Genomic DNA, 18,022 nt, shown 5'->3' on the forward strand with positions numbered 1-18,022 from the left:
TGGGGGGAGGAGAGAGACAAATCTGATCTCTCAAGGCGTGGGTAACTTTGTGGAAGTCTGTTAACAGATAGTGCTATCTCACTGTATCCTGTGAGGGGTATGGTTATCAGATAAGGTTTTGGTGGTTATTTATCTCTGATACTGGTGCTTGAAGAGGAGGGCACTGAAATGAATTCAGCAGTAACCAACAGCATGCGTTGTATTTCCAAAATACGTTGGTGTTGGTGACACTAGAGGTACCTATACATCTGCTTCTCCCTCAGGTATTCCTCCCTAGTGCTCTTTGCGTACAGAAGGGATCATGTACAAGCTTCTGGACAGGGAGAGCAGCTCTCTGTGTTTGCAAGACTCCCACCTAGAGCCTGTAGCAAGAACAGCATGCACAAAAGGGAGGAGGCAGAGGAAGGCAGCGCGTTCTGTAGATGCTCTTTTTGCCCGTTGCAGCGCTGAAGGACTAAAATAACCCTACGTGTAACTATCACGGGAATTGTAGTTACCATTTGACAAGAAAAGGATAACATTGATTTTATTTGGCAACGAGGGTGTTAATACAGATGAAAATACACAAGCGAATCAGTGCACTGCGGAAGATGAAATGCTTCCCCTGTCAATTCTCACACGCTATTAAATCTGCCCAGTTCAACACCAGTGCCTTGATGTCCGTCTCTTTCTTTGACCAAGGTATGGGAATGCAGTATTCTTCATGGTGAGTTATTGGATTTAAAATGTATGATTGGTTGCTTTGCTCTCCAGTACTGATTTTTGTATAAAATATACATCTCAGCTTTGTTTTGGGACTAGTTAAGCAGAAATCATTTTTCTGCCTATATCTTTAGCATGTTTGTTTTGTCCTTGGAAAGGGAACAGTCCAAGATTACAGTGTAGAAAGCACATCAGATGTATCTTGAGTTTAAAAACTAATAATTTTCTGTGGTGATTGCTGCTAAGGAATGTATTTTATTTCTAATTTAAAATTGATCCAAGTACTTGAAAAGATCTTCTGCATAGCATCGATCAGGCACTGGAGAGTTTTGAGTACCGTGTCACTGACTGAGCCTGCTGGACTTTTTGGAGGTGTGGGGATGTTAGTACTGAAAGTTGGTTCATGCAGTTGAGCCCATAGACAAAGCAGGACTTGTATCAGCTTGGCCATCACCGATACCAAGCTTGGATGATCTTGCCAGTTAAAATAAATGCAAAAAGTGAGAATGTCTAAACTGCTACAGAGAAGTGGTTAGCTTTCTGCTATATGACACTTGTGTTACTGTTAAATAGAATATATATTACATCAACAGACCCAAGAAAATGGAGGTTTTATCCCTTATTTAAGGCTTCTCTGGCTGTTGTTGCTGCCTGTTCTAATCATAAGGCTTTTGACCGTGTAAAACTTCTAAGTGACTTTCACCAAATAAGTACTATGATGAATTTATCCACCTGTTCTTAGAAGGATATATAAAATTTTTTTAAGGCAAATTTTTCTTTGCTGTTCTCCTTCCACATACATGCACACATTTAGATCTGCTGAGAACTTGCTGTCTAGCCTTCTCTGTTTTAAGACTGGCTTAGCTTGCAGTGTTAAATCTCTCAATGTTTTTCAAAATAGTAATTATTCTGTATACTCCTCACTATTGAGAGGTGAATTACCTTGGTTTTCTTCAATTAACTGATAACTTCCTTAAGCTCCTTTCCATTTAGAGGATTACAATGTGGTTGCATTGTTTGGAATAGTCAAAATTAGATTGCTTGGTTTGCACTTCACTCTCTCTGCATACTGGATTGATTAAATGTACGTTACCTTTATGCCCTGTTCACCTGTGAATGGTACATACTGAATGCCATATCTTCATCTGAATGGTATGCAGTCTTAAGTCTTACAGATGTGAGATAAAACACATAATCTTGCTCACAAGTATGTGAATGAATGGCTAAAGTAACTTGTTACCTTCCAGGAAAAGAAAAAAAATAGGTGCACTGAAATCAAGGTTTTTCTATGTGTGATCTGGATCCTGGTTTATCTGCGTACAAGCTTACATCATATTTATGTCCTTAACACAGTGTTCTGGAGAAATTTCAGCCTGTTTGTGTTTCAGCCGTGCCAGATAATCACAGCAAGGGAGGTCGGTGGAGACAGGATAATCTTGTGTTTATCCTTTGTTATATGGCAGTTGGTGCTGTATATATAGAAAACACAACCGAGCTGTATGTCCTCAGTTGTGCCAAGAATCTGACTCTGCATCTTCTGCCTCTGTGAGGATTTTGCGGCCGAGTTTGGCCTGCATGGCTGGGCTGTCTTTGCATCGTGCAGTTTTCAGACAGATACGCTGCCTGCTTGTAGCTGCTGTGTAATGCAGTTATTAAGGAACAGCTTGCTAATGTCCTCAGAGGCCACCGCCCGTGTGGCTGGGACAACCTGAGAATGATGGAAGTTTTATTTTGGTATTAAAATGAATAAGAGGAAAATCCTGCGTGTTTCACTTCTTCAAAATGAAAGAACCCTTTAGCTGTCTATGGTAAGGGAGCTTCTGTGGTACGCTGCACGATAGTGTCTGTTTAAATTCAGACGGAGTAGCTTTTGTTTAGCAGTAGCTTTCAGTCTGTAGAGCAGGTACCAGACCTTTTTAAACTCTAAAACAGAGGATGAAGAAACCATCCAATAGAAAATGTGGATACATTGTTTAGGCTGACAGGAAAGCAAAATAGCCTGAAGACTTGCATATGTAAAAATCTTAGGTACTTTCTTCTGCAGAAAATGAGATTTATATAGTTGTATTGCGGTTTGAAGTTGGTATTCGAAGAATGGTTTGGCTTCTGATTCTACTGTTTGAAAGTATGAGGGGCACGTGTGCGTTTGAAACGTGGTGTGCTTCAGCTTAAGTCGTAATTTGTCCTTTTTGCTGTATAAACAGATCAGTTTGATACGAGGCATGACTTCTTTTGTCAATGTATATTCACAATTTAATTTTAGCACTCTATATAAAAATATTTGTGGTAATGTAAACCTTCCTCATCCAGAAGAGATTCAAGTTTTTTAGAGACAGTCTGTTGAATTTATTTCCCAATTTTCTGTAGCTGTTTTTGTTCCACATCCTTGCATTCCTTAGACACTGATGTCTGAACATCTCCGCCCTAATACATTTTGTCCTTAAGTTGTCAAAGGACAGAGTCTTAAAAAGAAAAAAAAAGGCTTTGAGAACATATGGGTGATGATTGTATCTAAATCTTCTATCAGAAAGAACAGAGAAAATAAAGGTAGGAATATGTATATAGACAGTCTCTCTCTGCTGTTACAGTACATACTGAAAATCCATTTCTGTTACTAGAGCAGCAGTTAAAAGAGAAAATCAATTCTAAGAAGTGATGATATAAAAACCTTGAAAAACAATTCAGTGCGCAACACTGAACTTCTAACTCTGGTGTGATGAACTAGTATCTGGTTTTCAAATATACAGCTTTAAAAAATTACTTCTAAATTTTTGAAGAAATCCCTGCCTGTATTTTACAAGTATACTTAAACTGAATTGAAGTATGCGTTTTCTTTTATACTTACAATCATAGCTTTCTTGGCCACCTAGTATTTAGAAGAATTATTAACTTGTGGGGTTTATTTTTGTTCCTATGCAGCGGATATAATTTCTACAGTAGAATTTAACCATTCTGGAGAGCTGTTAGCAACAGGAGACAAAGGAGGTAGAGTTGTCATCTTTCAACAGGAGCAGGAGGTGAGTGCTAAATACTTAAAGTGTATTTAATGTTCTTCTCTGTTCCTATTTATTCCCTTTTTAAATAAAAGTAGCGTGCTTTTATAAAAAACTTCACACAAAGTGCATACCTGTGTAATAAGTGATTGAAATAATGAAATCTAAGAGTGAAGAAGTTACTGAGAACTTTGTGAAATTAATTTCTCTGTAAACACTCTTTAGCTGTGGTCTAAAGAGTGTTTAAAGTGAAAACAAAAAAGGGGGGGGTAGGACACAAAAAGACCGTGGGGAAGCTGAAGTTGGTGGTTTTACAATGACTCTACTTGGCTGTGATTATTATTTTAGATTTCACTGTAGTTAGGGAAATAAAAGTTGCCCTTAAGTGAGTATGTAACTGTGACCTAAGATGTCCTTTTCCATTCTGATATCGATCAGGTAGGATCATAGCAGCAAAGGTGTCTTTTCATTTTATATTTGTTCTTTTGGTCTTTGCAGAACTCTACAGACAAACCTTCTAATGCTAGGAAAGGGTCTCTACTCCCATGTTAAAGGTGGGAAAGCTGAGATGGAGTGCTTGATTTTTAACTAAGGCTGTACTTAGAAGTTGACTTGGTTAGAACTTATTTCAGGGAGAGTACAAAAAGGACTTCTGTCATCTCACTGCCTAGAGGAGTCACGCTGTTACTTTTTTCCTTAGTGTTTCATTCCATTTCAATTCTAAAAATCCTAAACCTTAGCAATTCCGCAGTTCCCCAGCACAAGTTGCTCCCTGCTGGTAGTGCAGTGCCTCTCTTTAGGAGTAAACGGCTGTGGCCAGCCGGTGCCATCTAGTGGGACATTCCTGCCCGACTGGCTGCTTCCTAAGCTGCTTTGGCCGGAGTCTGAGATGAACGTAGTATGTAGAGTATCCTTACTGTACTCTTCCTGTCATTTCGGGCACAAACTCTTGTGGTGCTTTGTTGGGTTTTCTTTTGTTTGCTTGTTTTTTTTTAAACTCTGAGTTTTAGCTTGCATCCTTTAAGGATGTAGCTTAAAGCTTAAATAGCTAATTGCCTGTTCTCAGGTGAGTTATCTTTAAATGACTACTTTTATTTTTGATGCATAACCTGTGGCTCATATCCTTACTATCTGTGAACCTAGGTATAGTAAGAACCACCTGGGTTATCAGATTAAGTTGCACAGAATTGTTTTTGGTATAATACGACTCCTTGGTGTTCAGGTAACGAACAATGGGGACTAGATTCCCTAATGCATTAGTAGTTAGTTATGCCATGTGCACTACTGTCTAAGCAAGTTTTACACGTAAGAGTATCTCAAAGACAATTCTTTAAGTATTTTGGTTGGGTTTATGTACGAACTTCTATCACACTGCCTTCCAGAGTGCTTTACAGACCATACATACAGGAAGAAATACACTAAAACACAAGCGCTCTGTATAGTTATACAAGCTTGTGTAACTTTACACACTGCCGAAATGCTGCCACCTCTGGGCTGGAATGTGGGGGCCCTTCCGCAATGCGAAGCGAGTGACATTACGTAAGTATCGGGCAGGAAATGAATACTGTATCTAATTGAAACCGAAGGAGGAATTTATGTAGGCAGCCTGTAATTACCTAAATTGGAATTTAACATAAGGCACTTGGGCCAACACCTCTTCTTGTTTTGATTTTTTTTTTTTTTCTGAGTGCCATGAGACGATCTGATGGTTTAAATTTTGCTTTTATCCCAAGGATGGATTTCATATATTATTGGGTTTATATATTATTCTAGTCCTGTGGAGTTTTACTAGGATACACAAGAAGTATACTTGAGACTCAATCATTATGGTAAGTGTGGAATTGAAGGAAAGTTCCCTGAATCATGACCAGCATTTCCTAAAGCACAATATTAGATTTACTTTAGAAGTTACCTGTTCTAGGCAGTGACCCTGCTTGACTTATTACGTCTAACTGAAACTTAGAACAAATTCCTGCTGTTCTCTAGGGTGGGAAAGCCAGTGTAATTGATAGCTGTGGTACAACATTCTAGTGCCAAATTTTATTTCTAAGCATTTTGTCGACTCTTCCCTCCCCCACAGCTTATTGTAAAATGTAAAAATTCCTGCCAGCTATTAATGTAAGGGTATGAAGCAAGAGAAGATGATGCAAGGAATGTGAAAAATGTGGACTAGCAAGGATCGTATCAAGAAGTATGTTTTAGTGAGGTATTAGGGGATGAAATGAACGGATGGACATGAGACACACAAGAGAAGGAAGGAGCAAAGTCCCTAGTTGAGAACGTATCACAGGAAAGGCATCTGAAGGTGCAACATCCTGAAATGGGTGGAACAGGAATATATCACAAAATTAAGCTTGAATTAATTTCAGATACACACAGTGAGCACTATTTCAGAAACGGTTCCAGTTTTCTGTCACCTTACCCATGGGAGGGAATTTAAGGTTCAGTCTGTGCAGTGCAATACTAGTGCTAGGAAGCCACTGCCTCAGACATAGCTTTTAAAAAGGGGAATCATGCAAGTTTGGAGGTGTGTCAGTTTTCCAAACAGTTCCATCCTGAACAGGCTAATCACAGGTGTGACTTAATGTCAAAGATGTATTCAGCAGAGGTGTTATGCTTTTTTTCCCCTATCTCTAGAATGAGGATGAAAAAGCTTCTTAAGCAGTTTAGGTGGTCTCAGGGAAGATTTGCCAGATGTGTGGCTGTGTAGTTCTCTTGGGGAATATTCTCCTTAAAAAACTAAGGTGGAATAATTAAAGACGAGAGAATGATGAAGACTTTTGAATATTAAAAAAAAAAAAAAAAGAACTTATCATGCCTAGAATGTTTAGGCAAAATGTTGGTTTTTAAGTTCAGCTGCTCAGACTTAATATGAGAACTTGCTGGAGATTTTATTCACGTGGCTGAGGGGAGTTTCTGGAAACTAGGAATCAAAAACTGCTGCAATAACTGTCTCTTCTCTGATGCTTTCTTAGCCAAAATAGTAGAAACTCTAATCAAGTTCTTGCAAAAGAGATGATCCTCATTTCGTCTGTTCTACAGGCTCGTTAAAATAAGGCAAGTTGTATACCAAAGGATACTTGTGGCAAGTCTGGCATAGGCAACAATAGTGTAGAAATCTTAACCTATCCTTACGCTAATTAGCAGTCTGCCTGTATATCGTGCTGCATAAATACCTAGTTGTGGCTTCTGCCTGCAGCCTTGAAAAGCATTCTGTACATTGCATACCTATCTTGATCGTTTAATTCTCTTTTTAGAACAAAACCCAGTCTCACAGTAGAGGAGAATACAATGTTTACAGTACCTTTCAAAGCCATGAACCAGAGTTTGACTACTTGAAAAGTTTAGAAATTGAAGAGAAGATCAACAAAATTAGGTGGTTACCCCAGAAAAATGCTGCTCAGTTTTTATTATCTACAAATGGTAAGTTATGACTTCACAGTTAATTTTGCACAGTAACGTGTTCTTAAGTAGATTCGCTATTAGGATTTTGTCTAATCCTCTCCACTTTCAAAAGGTTGGAAGTGAGTTGGTTTAAAACACAAGATTCTGGGGATGTGGCTACCCAAGAGTTACACTGTTTAAGCATACTGCTGTTCTGGCTTACCGGGATACAGAAGTCCCACGACATGGGGTGGTATATGAGTCACTTCTGATTTGGTTGCTTTATAGCACAGGAGCTTAGCTAAGCTGTCATTCAGTGCCTTCCTCTGTGTATAACTGACTGGGTGAGAGCTTATATTAGTCATTCATAACAATCCTGATTCTAACTGAAACTTGCTGTAACTTTTGTGAAAAGAACAAACCGTGGAGGAGGTCTTCTTAATGCTTTTTATCTTGTCTTGTTTTCTCCAAGCAGTATTTTTGTCTTTTTTGGTACACGTAGGTGGTCTTACCTTGTTCGAAGGCTTCATGTTCAAGTGCATCAATTGTGAAGACTATTATCTTTGCTAAAGCTTTGATTTTAAACTGTGGCTGTTTTATTTCAGATAAAACAATAAAGTTATGGAAAATCAGTGAAAGGGACAAAAGACCAGAGGGTTATAATTTAAAGGAAGAAGATGGACGGTATAGGGATCCTACTACAGTTACAACACTACGGGTGAGTAGTTCACTCTCTGTGAATTAGCCACATTCAAGTGTTTTCTCCTCTCCTTCCCCCCCAGCACACAGATTAGCCTGTGTCTCAGCGAGTAACTGCTCCATCAGATTATTAACTGTACATTTTCTGTGATGCCAGTTGGCAGACACGTTTACTTCTGAGGTGATTTTGAGATATGTTAATCAGCTTGGTGTATCGGAGGACTGTGATTGAGTGCTACTGTGTTTGTAGTACATTTGCGTCTCAAACTTACGTTGCTTTGTATTTTGCAGGTGCCAGTATTCAGGCCCATGGACCTCATGGTTGAAGCTAGTCCACGAAGAATATTTGCCAACGCTCACACGTATCACATCAATTCCATCTCCATTAATAGCGATTATGAAACGTACTTATCTGCAGATGACTTGCGGATTAACCTGTGGCACCTAGAAATTACAGACAGAAGTTTTAGTATCTTTTTTGCATTGTTTTGTATGATGGGAACAGTTTGGTTATAACAAAACTGTTGGATTTTATTTCCCTTCATGAAAAGCTTTTTTATAGCATGTTTCTCCATATCCTGGTTATTTACCCCTAGTAGTTTTAAGGGCTTTTACTTCTGGAGAGGTCACTCAGCATGAGCAATATAAGGAGAAGTAGTTATTTGCATGGTGAAAACCAGACTCTTTTAAAGGAGAAAAAAGCTTAAGGTTTCAAATTAGATGAGCAGTTCTGGAAGGCAGCATTAAACTATCTTGTGAACGTTTTCTTGGCTTGCAGTAAGAAGCAAGTCAGAAGTACCACCCTTATCTCAACAATGTTTATTCTTTTTTACCTTCTCACCTAACCATCAGTGCCTCTCGCAAGTGCAACTGCGAATGTTGCAGGCAGTGGGACCACAGGAATATGTGTTCAGTCCCATTACTGGCAGCAGAGATCTGCAGACAAATCAGCAGGATCCTGAGCAGAAATCACACATGCTTTCTGTGTAATGTAGTAGTGTAATTAGAATTTAAGCAAAATAAAGTTCTATGTGAAAAAACTTGGGTGACATATATGTAGTATAGAATTAATTACTGCTGAAGTGGAGCAAAAAATTAAGCAGGCTTTTGCTGTTACAAGAATGAACTTCAAACTGATATAGAATGTAATGTTACGGTCTTGCTTTCTAGACAAATTCTGGAACTTAAATTTTAACTTTTATCCAGTTTGTGACTGGATCCCACAATCCTGAAAAGCATTGCTGAATACATTTAAAGCTGAAAAATATGTTGTGAAAAGTGGAGAAAACTTCTTAACAAAATGCTGTAGATATTGTAGATATTAAGCCTGCCAACATGGAAGAGCTCACAGAGGTGATAACAGCTGCAGAATTCCACCCAAACAGTTGTAATACATTTGTATACAGCAGCAGTAAAGGCACGATTCGTCTCTGTGATATGAGAGCATCAGCACTCTGTGACAGACATTCAAAATGTAAGTTCTGTCCTGCATCGTTATAAGAATATATTAAACACTGAAGTGTGTGTGTGTGTATATTTGTATTGGATTTCTGTAGTATATCGAATACATCTAAAACCTACAATCTAAATAAATCTTAAAATTAGATTCATATTTTGCCAGAGTAGAAGTAGCAAATAAAATTATTAGCGGCTTAAGCTAGGGAGTCTGTCTAGACAATAGGACCAGGAATGGCTTTCTGCAGACTTCAGCAGGTCAGATACTAGTTGTTTGGTCTGTACTTGATGCTCGAAATCTTACATGTGTGAATGAAGACTCCAAATATTAGTGAGTAGTTCACTTATTTAGAAGCTGACCTTGAGTTGCTATAAAAAAAAATATTTCAGAGTATGGCAATTGTATTATAAGGCTTTCTCGTTGAAAGTTATTTTATGTAATGCAGCCCAACGTGGCAAGCTTATTGAGAAAAGGTTAGCCTAATTTGGGTGTATCTTGTATTGGAAGAGACATAAACTTACCTCGGGAAATGCCTATCTTATTTTTATACAGTGTTTGAAGAACCAGAAGATCCTAGCAACAGATCATTTTTCTCTGAAATCATCTCTTCCATATCTGATGTCAAATTTAGCCATAGTGGTCGATACATGATGACTAGAGATTACCTGTCAGTGAAGATCTGGGATTTAAATATGGAAACTAGACCTGTGGAAACATACCAGGTATTCGGTGAAGATAATGTAGGCTAGAAATCAAAACCTTGAAGGATCTTGAGTCTTACTAATAGTCTTGATGTGGCAGTTAAATTTTTGTCTGTAGATCACTGTGCCCAGGCAAAGCATCAATGAGATTTGTGGGTTCCACACATGTGCTAAAGGATCTTGCTATTTGCAGGCTGATTGCAGAACCCAAAACCTTGTTTGGGTGTGAAAAAGCCTCCCTCTTGCACAATGGAAATGTGGAAAGGTAATCTTCAGCCATGAGATAGCACATCTCTCATAGAGTCTTCAGTTGACTTTATATTCTCCTGTTCTTTCCTGGAGAAAATAGGAGGTAAAACATTTCCTTTGCAGAAGGTGGTTTTAGCTGGCACTGAAAATTGCTGTAGTGTTTCCTTTATAAGAAAATTTGTGAAGGGATCCTCTTCACCATACATAGGAGGTAGATCAGTCACCAAATCATGATTTTTAGAAAGAAGCAAAGTCTGATAAATACTCTTGGGTATCTAAAAAGGGTAGTGAAGGTATGACAATGGCTCGGAGAAGAATTGTCAAGTTCTGGGAGATGTCTCTTTCCCCACCCTGAGTGCCTTGCTACTGTTTGAGTTCATTTGAAATCTCTGTAGAGCAGAATATGTTAATTCATGCATCTGTTCGTTTTGCTCTTTATCCATACAGTCAGAGGAGGGAGCTGTGTGTGCTCCTGTGGATAGGGTGTAAGCACTGTCAGGTACTGAATTACTTTTGGAACAGAATCTGTGAAGGTTATTTCACAGCTAAGCAAGTTCAATATTCATTTAGTTTAACTGTTTTTTTTTTTCCAGGTGCATGAATACCTCAGAAGTAAACTTTGTTCACTGTATGAGAATGATTGCATTTTTGACAAATTTGAATGCTGTTGGAATGGATCAGACAGGCAAGTTCAATTCTTCTCTGTATACACTTTAAGACCTTTCCAAGTTATTCTTAAAACAGGCAACTTGAAGCATGACCTCAAATGTCCCTCTGGTTTTATTAATAGACTGGCTTGGATAATCTTTTAGTATTTCAATAGACTTTAACATATGTATATTAGCTCTTAACCCTTGATGTTGTAGCATAGGATTGTAGAGAATTGCCTTAGTGTACGAAAGAGATGAAGAATTTTACTAGAAATTGAGTTTTGTCACTTTGCCAGAGTGAAATATTAAACGTTCCAGACACTTAAACTAGAGAGATGCACAGAGCAGTAGGATCAGAGATGGTTTTCTGCAAACTGTAACTGGTGAAATACTACCGATACCCTAATCTACCAGGTTTATTATCCCTAGCATTTATCTTGTTTGGGTTTGGTGTTTTGGGGTTGTGGTTTTTTTTGTTGGTGGTTGTTTTTTTTTTTTTGTCTGTTCAAATATCTTTTGAGGCAAAGGAAGGACAGGGAAACTTCTAAGTGTATTTGGCTTACTGAAAAGCTGATCTAGAATAAGGATCTCCTATAAGATATTATCACAAACTAGGTATTTTAGTACCTGAATTCATGCAGCTTGTGTGTAACTAAAATTACATGGCTAAAGATCTGATGTATTTGGCTTTCATTAGATCACTTCTACGTGTGTGCACGAGAAACAAATTGAATGATGACACTGAAATTGACGTGCTTGGATGACAAAGTGTGTACCTTAAAAGGTCCAGTTAAGGAAAAAGATACCTTTTCTAAAAATCTATAAAAAAGCATTAAAGTGCCTTAGTTGCACTTCAGATTGTAGAAGGTACGGGCAAGGATGCCTGCTTTCTGCTTGCATAATAAGGCATGATCTTAGTCGAGACCCTGATGTTTCGTAAAAGGAGAGGCTGTTTTCAACTGAACCGTTACTTCCTTCCTTCCCCCTCTCTGCAGCATCGTCATGACAGGATCTTACAACAACTTCTTCAGAATGTTTGACAGAAACACAAAGCGAGATATCACCTTAGAGGCATCCCGGGAAAACAATAAACCCCGTACCGTTTTGAAGCCACGTAAAGTATGTGCAAGCGGTAAGCGAAAGAAGGATGAAATCAGTGTTGACAGCCTAGACTTCAACAAGAAGATTCTACACACAGCCTGGCATCCTAAGGAAAACATCATTGCTGTAGCTACTACAAACAACTTGTATATATTTCAAGACAAAATGAATTAGGGTTGGCATTCCTAACTGAAGAGTCCACTTCCTGCATAGTTGAAATAGTTGAATCTAGCATTTGTACCTGTAAACGAAAGAGAGCGCGAGGTCCATTATGGCACCCCTTTCCAGTGTTTAAAAACGTGCCATATGACAACACACTTTTATAGCTACATGGAGAAAGCTCTGTTGATCCGTCACTGTGTTCTTCTCCATGTCTGCTAGCCATTTAGGTGAGGATAGGGCACTTTTTAATTTAAATGACTACTTGCACCATCTTGCCTAATGGACTAGATTGGACTGTATCAACATCGGTTTACTCCACTTTTTATGCCTTCCATTGTGATGACGTCAAACACAGGGAAAGCCTTCAATCATGCTATGGGATTTAATTGTGTAACCTCATTACTGTATCATTCGTGACCCCCTTTTTTTATTAAATACAGCTCATTCTTGCTGTGGCTTGTAGCATTCCTCCTCCTTCTGGCCTCCTGGACTCCCCCTTTCCCTTTCATCCCCCTCCACCTCGCCTTGGTGGTGGTGTATAGAAAAAAAAACAATAAAGCACATGAAATGGGTCCGTTTGGGGTCAGTGGTAAAGGGGGTCTGTGTTGCAACAAATGTTTTAATAAACAGTTGACTGTAATCACTCCTTGCCATGTGTGGCACCAAAAAAAAGAGAAAATAAGGAAAAAAAAAAACAAAACTACTGAATAAAAGTGACAAAGAATGGAGAATCTGTTTTCTTTTTTTTAATCTACCTCTTTATACAAATACTCTGTGTTTTACCTTAGATGCATGAAAATAAAATGATGTTTTTTGTAATGATTTTAACCAGTATTAATTATTTTTCATGGGAATGAAGAGAGGGGAGGGATTTCACACCTGCATTCATTCATGAATGACACGAATACCAGCTGTAGTGTGTGATGACCACTTCAAACCCATAAACTGCTGTCAGATTTTGCCGTAATCTGAACAGGTCAGTTACTGTTCCGGTATCTTTAAAGGCTCTTTTTTAAAACGATTTCATAAATTGGAATAGAAACAAAATTTTCAGGTTTTAAAATCCATTTTATGGGGCTAACGTCTTAATGTTTAGTTTTGTCCTGGTTGCTTTAATGCCTTGTTTTAGGATACAATACCTTTAATGCCTTCTTTAGAGTATGAAGTCCCCTGTGGCTTTTTAAAAAGTTGTTTGAATTCTTGTCTGGCAGTGTGATGTGATGTAGTACAAAATACCACATGATTACATAGATAATTATTCCACTGCATTCTGAGATGCTCTATTTTATGTATTTTATTGCTATCGGTAACTGAGTGGAAATGTAGTTTTACCATGCAAGTGTTTCTTCCGGCTTTTGGCTTTGCAAAGTTACTGCACTTACAGAGATGTTAAATGGTGCAACAGTCAGAAAATACGTGGAGTACAGAAGCTGCATGAAATAAGTGTTCACAGTGATTTGAGAGATTTAAACTCTTCAGCAAATAAGGCTTATCCAAAGATGAACTTGATATTGATGCTTTATAAGGCTCATGAGTTTTTACCTCCAGATATTTTTGCTAATCGTGCTTTTAGGTTTACTCTTCCTTCACGGAAATGTTCAGAATGAAGTTTAAAGTTGTAGTGAACTTACCATCACTGGGAGAATTTTCACTTTTTCTTTACCTATATTTAAATTATTTCTGTGGCTTCGTTATAGGTAGTTACTATAATGCCTCTATTTGATCAACTAAGATACTGTTTCTGCTGTAAAATTATGGCTGGGGTAGAGGTTGTTAACAAGACTACTATTGCAATAATGCTTTAATTTCTTTAAATCCTTGTGCAGTGGTTTGAAAATGTAAAAATTCTAATATTTATTAGATCTGGTTCGCTTACAGTATGTGTCTTGTAACATGCATGCCTGACCATGAGCCTTTGTAAGGATTTTACCTTTTTTTTTTCCCCACCTGTTAGCCTTGTAAAAATTTAACTGCCCCAGGGACAGCAACTGTTTTCCAGTGGGTGAATAAACTAGTAGGCCCTACTCCTGCTTACATAGCATGTGACTAATTTTACTCAAATGACTATACTTGCTAATAGTTAAGGAGACAGCTTGTTGAGTAACGTTAATCATGTGTATAGGTGTCTACAGGATCAGGGCCAAGGCTTTATCTTATTGGAAGGGCAAAGAGGTAATTAGATGCTTATTTTGCATCAGAGCTGGTACAATCCATTTCCATTTTGCGAAGAACGGTGTAGGTTTAATGACTGCTATTTGGGGAAGATTGAGGGTCGTGGTTGACTAAAGACTGCTGCTCTTGTGTGTATCTGTACCCCAAATGATGCACTGCATACCTGAGAAGGTGCTTAGCACAGACACAGAAGGAAGAGAGGATGTGAAGACGACAGAAGTGAACAGGTAGATTTCACACAGAACGAAGTGCAGCCTCCTAGCAATACTACAGTCAAGCGAAACTGCCTCTTGGACCTCAGCTGTGCATGTTGGGATGGAATTGGGAGTTTTAAAGCTAGTCTTGTGAAAGATTTTTGGTTTTGTCAGTAGTGGTGATCCCTGACATGTCATCTGAGGTTTAATTTATCCTCACCAAAACCAGCTACTGACTTTGGTGTCATACTATCCAACTAGATAATTCTCTAAGCACACTGTCCATTGACATATGCTGTAAATCTTATATTTTATTAATAAAAGTCTGCCTAGAATACATTTTGTGAGGTTGCTTTTTATCCTCTCTCCCGTCCCTCTCCTTTTCTCTGTTTTATAAGTATTTTTGTAATTACTGATCTCTTCCCTACTGTGTGTTGAACAGTCCCCCACTTGGTGGCTTCTGTGTTGTGACTTCTGGGCCTTTCCCTCGACAACCTGCCAGGCGGGGTGGCTCTTGAGGTGAGGCTGCTCCCCACGACCAGGCACAGTTACAGAAACACAGCCACTCCATTGGAGTGATCTCTTCCAGTGCCCAGTGAAACCAATGCAAACTCAATTCTCAATCCTTGAATACAGAATTAAATACAGAAAAGGAGTTCTGTTCCCGTGTATCTTGGCTTGAAGGCAGTGATGTGCTACCTAAATGCCAACAACTACCACTTAAGTGGTTAGTATCCGCAAAGTTACAAGCATACTCTAAACCACAGCAATACTATTCCTGACAATTAAGGTTCAGTGTAAGTTGATTATCCGACTGGTCCAATGCTGAGGTGAAGGCAAGTTCTGTGGCTGAAATCCCTTCACCATTTTCTTGCTGAGAAGTGTCTCCTGCCTTGAAGACACATTGAATATGCAGCAACACCCTGCTTTCCCTTACTGTTCTGTTGAGGCAGGGCTGTAACTTCTACTCCAGCATTTATTATTTAAATACATACTCTTTTAATATCAGCCTAATTGGAAAAAGCTGTTAGTGCTGATAAGCAGAAACCTTTTCCCCTTCTTGGAGGGTGGCTGCTGGATGATGGAATACTAATATTTTTGTATTTTTTTTATTGGTGGCTCTGGAATTGGGAGTTCTTAGGCACAACATAGGTGGGAAGTGATTTCCTGTGGTCCACTGGTCTTCAGGGCTTCATCTCAGGCTGCAGAGGAGGGGTCTAGTCTACCAATACACAACATACACTTCTGACTTCAATCGAACAGAAGATATTTCCTTTTGCCCTTTTCCATGTAACAAGCTGTTGTAAATTGAAGGACTGGTATTGAACTGGCGTGGGGAGCGATAGCAGTGGCTGGAATACAAACAGTAAGCATTTCTCTCTACTGCGATACAGCTGAGAGACTAAGAAACAGCATGAATTCCATTTCTCTACACAACCTACCCTTCAATTTCAATAATTTCAACTTTTTGCAAGCACTTCATCTATTGTTTTTCTTTTGCAAGAAAACAGCACTGACAGTTTTTTCTGATGCAGGTTTTCCTGTGTCAGTGCTCCCCACTAGGAGGCAAAACATCACAAACGAGAGGTGGGTGCTTCAAAAATGGAAGGGATCAAGGTTAGATGTTGTGACCATCCCTCAAAGTCATCTTTGGAATCGCCAGTCGTCTGCAAGGACTGTATGTTTGATGAGTTGTTGCTAAATATAAAATACAAGAAAAGCTTTTCCAGTACACATCATAACTATCTCCAGCATAAAGAAACCAAGCGAGGTGTGTGGGGAAGAGACTGCCTTGGTGTTTGCTGGATGCTGGGGTGGCATCCATCTTAGCTGCAAGTTAGTGTGGTTTTTTTTTTTAGACTTTGGGCATAGAAGTACCAAATGAAGAAAATAAAACTAATCACAGCATGTTTGAGGCTTTAGATCATTCTTTACTTAAATTGCTTCAAACATTAAGAACACCTTGGAATCATGAAAATAAAACAGTGGGATTACCTTGGCTGAACCCTTTGAGGTAAATTAGGTGGCTTGTTACTTGTGTGATTTCAATCAACTTAAAGGCTTTCTATAACTTTCTAGAAGAAAAACCTTTTTATTGCACTTCAGTACAAAAGGCCTTTTCCAGGAGTTTACGGCCATTGTTTCTCTTCTTTTAACGTGGTTTTCTGTCCCTCCAACCTTGCTATTGTCATAGCATTTTCCATCCAAGGATTCAAATTACTTTACAAACACTAATTACATCATTCAGCTGCCTTAAGGAACCTGGGTAGTGGTCAGAGCACAAGGCTGAAAGTCAGGGCTTGTGCATGCTATTTCTGGCTCTGCATTGACTCACTCTATAATCTTGATCAATTTATTTCTGACTCAGAAATGTTAATAGTCCCACTTTACTGATAAATATTCATGCCACAAGTATTATGGCAAATGCTTCCTGAACAATGGAGATGACAAATACTCCTCATGCTATTCTGTGAGTGTTAGGGTTGCAAAGTGGGATAGGGTTACCTAGGCAGGTTTTCTATTCAAAATCTGAAGTAGCTCATTGTTCTGATTCCCATCTAGAATGTATCTGCGGCCCTTCTACCTGTAAGCAGCTGTTTTATGAAGTTATTTAAATTAGTGCTTTCTTTTTACTTCATGTCACTAATTCTGTTCCAGTGACATCCAAGGGACATCCAGATTTTCCACAAGATTAGATGTTTGGTACAGTCACACAGGGTACGCAGTCAATTTGGTAAGAAAGGTCAGTGTTCTGAAAGGCAGATTTCCACTGTCCAGGCTTCAGTGTCAGCTACTTGTCAACATCACATAGATGAATAGAAGATACAAAACATTTGAAATTGACATTCTAGTATGGGACCATTGTGACTGTTGTACATACAGGTTTTATCTCTAGCTTGAAATAGTTCTGACACAAACAGAAAAAAAATGATTTATTTGCATATGTAACAGGGAGGTAACAAAAGAAAGAACACTATTGGAAATGGATCTGCGTGACTTCAGTCTCTGAGGGTATTACTGTTACTGAACTACTGTGGGTACAGTAATGTAAAAAACCACAATTTATAGTGGTTGCTCATGGGAGGGGTTTATGATATAAAAGGCTCCTTTACTGCTATTGGGAAGCAAAATGCTTATATATATGTGTGAGATGGGACTAAGTTACAAAGTTCCACCAAAAAGACTCCAGGCCTCAAAAGAAACCTTTAAGTTTACGTGATGTCAAATGGAGTGAAGTTAGTAAAGTTGATTTCTGAAGCTGTGAAGGCAAATTAAGTCATCATCCATGAGGAAGTTAGTCCCACTGATTCTTTTTGTTAGAGAACGTCAGTGAAAAAGATTGGAAACAGGAGAATCCTAGTAAAGGTTCTGGTAACCGCCATACCAAGTACCATGAAAGCTCACTCTGCCTTGAGGAATTGACTTGCTTGATTTTCAAGATAAAATTGACCTTTATCTTGAAATTAATAATGTAGAAGAACCTTATTTTCTATATATGATCATTTCATGAAAGCTATTTAGAATAGGTGATTGGTACAGAAGCTACTCATGTTATGAC

General features: G+C 38.6%; 1 protein-coding gene across 2 annotated transcripts in view; it reads left to right on the plus strand.

Moving 5' to 3' along the window:
- PPP2R2A (protein phosphatase 2 regulatory subunit Balpha) overlaps positions 1-14,802 on the plus strand; it is a 37,224-nt gene extending 22,422 nt beyond the window's left edge. For both annotated transcript variants that reach the window (XM_068421336.1, XM_068421335.1), the window contains exons 3-10: positions 3,622-3,719; positions 6,953-7,118; positions 7,685-7,797; positions 8,070-8,247; positions 9,088-9,252; positions 9,787-9,956; positions 10,778-10,869; positions 11,830-14,802. In XM_068421336.1, the coding sequence (XP_068277437.1) occupies positions 3,622-3,719; positions 6,953-7,118; positions 7,685-7,797; positions 8,070-8,247; positions 9,088-9,252; positions 9,787-9,956; positions 10,778-10,869; positions 11,830-12,109 (1,262 nt within the window). In that variant the 3' untranslated portion in view covers positions 12,110-14,802. The remainder of the gene's footprint in view (positions 1-3,621; positions 3,720-6,952; positions 7,119-7,684; positions 7,798-8,069; positions 8,248-9,087; positions 9,253-9,786; positions 9,957-10,777; positions 10,870-11,829) is intronic.
- The last annotated feature ends 3,220 nt before the right edge of the window (positions 14,803-18,022 follow it).

The sequence above is a fragment of the Nyctibius grandis genome, chromosome 33 (genome assembly GCF_013368605.1).
Source record: "Nyctibius grandis isolate bNycGra1 chromosome 33, bNycGra1.pri, whole genome shotgun sequence".
Classification (NCBI taxonomy): domain Eukaryota; kingdom Metazoa; phylum Chordata; class Aves; order Nyctibiiformes; family Nyctibiidae; genus Nyctibius; species Nyctibius grandis.